The 5,102-nt window shown below is 58.8% G+C and overlaps 1 protein-coding gene across 1 annotated transcript in view; it reads right to left on the bottom strand.

The window, feature by feature from the left end:
- LOC103581790 (sarcosine dehydrogenase, mitochondrial-like) overlaps positions 1–5,102 on the bottom strand; it is a 25,345-nt gene that overhangs the window by 3,087 nt on the left and 17,156 nt on the right. The window contains exon 5 of the mRNA XM_008563541.1: positions 4,104–4,197. Coding sequence (XP_008561763.1) covers positions 4,104–4,197 — 94 coding nt within the window. The remainder of the gene's footprint in view (positions 1–4,103; positions 4,198–5,102) is intronic.

Raw genomic sequence — 5,102 nt, 5'->3', positions numbered from 1 at the left:
TGGGGACAGCATCTCCCTCACCACCCAAGACACTGCTCCTCCTGACCTGCCAAGGGGGCAGATGTCCAGTGGGACCCCGCAGGAGAAGCGTGGGATGCTGCATGACGCAGGGACGAGGCCTCCTCATAACACGGGCCATGCTTAGCTCTCAGACTGGGGACAGCATCTCCCTCACCACCCAAGACACTGCTCCTCCTGACCTGCCAAGGGGGCAGGAGATGTCCAGTGGGACCCCGCAGGAGAAGCATGGGATGCTGCATGACGCAGGGACGAGGCCTCCTCGTAACACGGGCCACGCTTAGCTCCCAGCGAGAGGCCTGAGACACGAGAGGTCTCCCTGCCACCTCGCCTTTCTCTTGTCAAGATCCAGTTCTCCCTCTTGTGACCGTCCGTCTCGAGGGACTTTCATGTCCATGTCAACTCCTTGCCCAGTGGATGACACTCCTGCCACCCAGGGCCCCTCCTGCCACCTGGGCTGCAGCTGTGGGCTCCTTCCTGGGACCGACCTCAGCCATGGCGTGAACTCACCCAGGGCCACGTCTCTCATCCTGGAGTCCCAGAGCCCCACACCAAGCGGGCCCCTGACCAATGCATCCGGAATTAATTCTAGAGCCAGGTGAGGGGACAGTGGAGAGAAGGGTGGGGGAGCAGCTCAGCATTGGGAATGGATCCATAAGTTCAAAGTAAAATGCTGGAACTCAGCTGAGAGTCCAGCACAGTCCAATGTGCCCTTCAGTGCCAGGAAACAGGTCACCAGTGACACCTCTGACCGGTCCCTTTTCCGAGTGGCCTGGCCTCTGTTACACAGACCCTCCCAACAGCCCCGTTGTGACAGGATGGCTAAAACAGAGCCCGGAAGCCTCCTCATGTCCGAATGTGACCTCTGACTTGCTCCTCTCACCAGCCGATGTTCACGTGCTGCCTGGCTCTGTGTTTTCAACCTCCTCACGCCTCCAAACCTCGCGCGGCAGCCACCCTGGCTCGGAAAGCTCCATATCTCCCTCCTATCCCCAGCAGCGCCCTAGGACAGCACTGGGCATGAGGAGCGGGCACAGAAAATACCAGAGAACAGACCAGACACACTACAGAATGAGCCAAAAGGCCAGGCAATTGCCTTACACATCTCTGACTCAGTGGGTCCAGATTAGATGTCTGCCTTCGGTCAACAATCAGGCAGTCACGAAAGTATAACATCCAAGGCAAGATCCTCCCAGGGCTCGTTCCAATGCATGTGTCCAAGCACAGGGCACCGCTTACATAGCAGCTGAGAGGTGAGTCCTTGAGAGGATAAGGAACTTCAAAAGGAGCTCAGTGCTGTACGAACGAAGCCATGTGCCCAGACCGCATGCACCGGATGGACGGGCAGACACACAGTAACGGAAAGATCAAAGGAAATCACTGAACTTCAAACTGCCGTGACCTCTGGGGGTGGAAGTAGAGGGGTTTCCCGAACTGTTCATCTTCTACAGATGTTCCCAACATCCCACGGTGAAATACCGCTGGCCATCACGTGTGCAGCCAGGCAAGCTTTATGCCGGCATCTCACGGAATCTGCTCGGGGACCTACAATCCTGCTCTAGTAGGGTTCAGGGAAGGAAGGCTCAGGGAGGTCAAGGGCTATGCCCAAAGTGGTCTTACTGGACGTGAGGTCTGCACCACGCTCTGTGCTCTGAACCCCATGCCACAGAGTTATGGTTAGAAACAGAATAATGAGCATTATTTTATAAAGCAATAAAACACTTTTGCACAAAACCAGTAAGCCAGTCCTGGAGGCGACAGTGAGGAGAAGCAGCTTGCATGGACGTCCTGGGCTCCACCCATGCTGCTGGGGACACCCCACCTTGTGCTTGGCTTGGCCTGTTCCCCTGGAGAGAGATTCATCCTGGAGGCCTGGCCTCTCTCCTCACCCACAGGTGAGCAGCCACCAGCCAGGCTCAGGGAGGCAGCCAGAGCCAGGAAAGGCCGGCCCCCAGGTCAGGGGAGGCCGCTGCAGCTGCCTGTCCCAGCAGCCTTGTTGGAGCACCCCTGCTGGTGGGGGGCCAGGGGCTGGGCCTCAGGCGGGAGGGGATGTGCTCCCACCTGGTCTTCTCCCCCACAAAGAGCCAAGCCACACACAGGCTGAGCCTACGCCAAGCCTCAGCGCTGTGGGAGAAACCCACTGCTCCTGCCCCCTCCACGTATCAGAGCCGAGCCCCAAACAGAGCTGGATGCTGCATGGACCCCATGGACACCCGAACTGCAGTCGGGGCTGTCTGGATGCTGCTGTGGCCTAGGATCAAGCTGTGCTGCTCTCTCGGAGCACCCACCCTCTCTGGTCCCCACAGGCAGCTCTGCACCGACGAGGCAGGAAGCAGGCTAGACAGAGACGCCCCGGCTTCCTGCCGCCAGTGCAGCCTCTGGAGAAGAGGCAGCCGGAGCCGCCAGCTCCTCTCGCATAGCTGCCGGCATCTCACTTTCCCTCTGGCGGCCTCCTCCCGACACCACCACGTTGTTTATTTGCTAACAGGGCCCAGATTTGTCCCCCAGGACATCCAGCCCCTCTGCAGGCCAGGATCTCGCTCCCTGCAATGTTTCTAAGCACCTTCCCTACTAAACCTCCAGTGGAAAACGTAGGAACTAGAACTGGGGGAGGGCCACCCAAACCAGGCTGTCTACCCCCACCCTCTCCTCGTGGGCACAACGGTTAACTGGCACGTAGTTGTGCACTTTTCGGGTTCATTAGCCAGGTGGCCTTGCGTGGTCCATCCAGCCTCTCTGAGCTCGATTCAGGGTAACATCCACATACAGGGTGACACCTCTCACATCATGAGCTCTGGGAGGGCCCCCCACGCCCAGCTGTTACTGCTGCCAGTGCAGCTTACAGACCCAGGGTCTCAACAGGAGGTGTTGCCCCCCGCAGACATCCAGCCATGTCTGGACAAATTTTTGATTGTCATGACTGGGGTGTTGCTGGCAGGGGCAAGGGAGGCTGCTAAACACCCCGTAAAGCACAGGACAGCCTCCCACAAAACAGAATACATGCTCCAAATGTCAGTCATGCTGAGACTGAGAGACCCTGTGACAGAAACTTGTGGCTTGTTTTGAGGACTAAATGGGAAAACATGTATGTCGAGGTGCTCAGAACAGTGCTTGGCACATAGCGAGCCCTCCACAAATAGGGGCTGATGTTATTTTTATGGTCAGCTCCTCATCTCAGCCTTGAGAAGTCAAAGCAGAGACCATGGTGCTAATTTTCCAAAAAGGAAACTGAGGCTCGAGGTGCTCAGAACAGTGCTTGGCACATAGCGAGCCCTCCACAAATAGGGGCTGATGTTACTTTTATGGTCAGCTCCTCATCTCAGCCTTGAGAAGTCAAAGCAGAGACCATGGTGCTAATTTTCCAAAAAGGAGACTGAGGTCCAGAAGAGGGACATGCTGGCCCAGATCTGGAACCAGGACCCTGACCCCAGGGTCTCGGAAGAAGCCTCCTGCCCCGGAGCCCGGGTGCCTGACACCGTCACAGACTCCAAGGAGACTGGCTTCGGTCCCAGGACCTGGACTTTCTGGAGCTGGCAGGGGCACAAAGGTGCTGATCAGGCACTGGCCATGCTCCTGCCTGGCACCCCCACCTCCCCACGTCCACAATGCCAGGGTGGAGGACGCTGCAGAGCACAGCTGCCTCCTTGGAGGACGTGGAAACCTGTTGGAGCCATGAGTTGTTCAGTCGCCCATGGCCCTGTTATTTCAAGGGAGGCGGAGGAAATAGCCAGTTACCCTGGCTTGGGAGGCTGTGACCCATGCCCTGGAGGAGGGGACACGAGAGAAGGTTGTGCAAGCGGCAAGGCCCAGACTGCGCTCCCAGGGAATGAGCCTCCAGCCTGGGCAGACACTGGGCAGAGGACAGATTATACTGTGACTTTGATCTCCATCTCCCCTCCAAACTCCCGATAGCCAGTGGGCAGGGCCTCCTGGTCCTCACTGTCCCACCTCACAGTTGGGGACCAAGGCTGGGGGAGGTAAGTCCCCAGGGTGCCAGTCTCCCTGTCCCAGCCCCAGCTTGGTTCCCTTGCAGCCTGCTGCTGCCACCGCAGCCCAGAGGATGGACGGCAGCTGCTGGTACCTACCAGGTGCCCGGCGGCTCTCACCAGCTTGTGGGTGGAGAAGGGGAAGGCCGCGTTGCTCAGGTCTGCATCGAGAACCTCCTGGAGGACAGCCCGGCTGCGAGCGAGAACAAAGCCAGTCAGTGAGCCAGCGACACTCCCGGTGGGGCCTGGGCTGGGAGGGCACTGGGGACTGGTGGTGAGTGGACAAGTCCCTGTCCTCATGGGGCAGACGACAATACACATGGTATGAATAAAAACACACCAAGAGCAACACGTGCCACCAACGCCACCAGAGGAGAAAGCCACCTTTCAGCAGGATGGCGCGGGGGCCGGCAGAACCCTGGGTGGAGGCCGGACTTGGGGACGCTCTCACAGGGCTCCCACTTCTCACACAGGGGAGCTGAGGCCGGGCAGTTATCTAAACATTGAACGCCCCTGGAGGAGCTCCAGGAGGAGCCAAGCTTCCGGATGAGGCTCACAGTCCACATCCTCAGACCCCTCCACATTTCCAACTCCTTGGAGCCCAGCAGGGTCCGGATCCCACCCAAGTCACCATGACCTGCGAGAGAAGCTGGCTACCGTGGTCTCCGTTTTGCATGGAGAGCAAGGCGGCCTGCACGGGGCAGAGCTGGACCAGAGCATGTCCTGGCCTCCTCCCGGCCCCAGCAGAAGGAGCTCTTCCTGGACACCCCCGTTTTGTCCCCGGCACTAGGTTATGAGCTCCACAAGGGCAGGGGCTTCTCTCCTCTCCTCCGCCCACTTGGCAGTGCCCAGTGCAGAGGCTGGCTCTTCTCCTTGCTAAACTACCCACAACCTCACCAGGGATGATGCCCAGTCTCCAGGGAAGTTGTCACTTCCCGGCGTGGTGCTCCCTTGTCTCCTTCCAGGTTTACCCCTCTTGTGCCCCTCCACATTCTCACCCCGTTCCCCTGCCCCCATTTAACCCTTTGTCATCCTTTAGCTCTTGGGTCAGCTGTCACCTCCTCCAGGAAGCCCTCCCTGACTCCCTTCATCCGGGGT

This window comes from Galeopterus variegatus, unplaced genomic scaffold, assembly GCF_000696425.1.
Source record: "Galeopterus variegatus unplaced genomic scaffold, G_variegatus-3.0.2 Scaffold13943, whole genome shotgun sequence".
In the NCBI taxonomy this organism is placed as follows: domain Eukaryota; kingdom Metazoa; phylum Chordata; class Mammalia; order Dermoptera; family Cynocephalidae; genus Galeopterus; species Galeopterus variegatus.
Note: the sequence above shows the minus strand (reverse complement) of the source record. Positions and strands in the feature narration are given on the sequence as shown.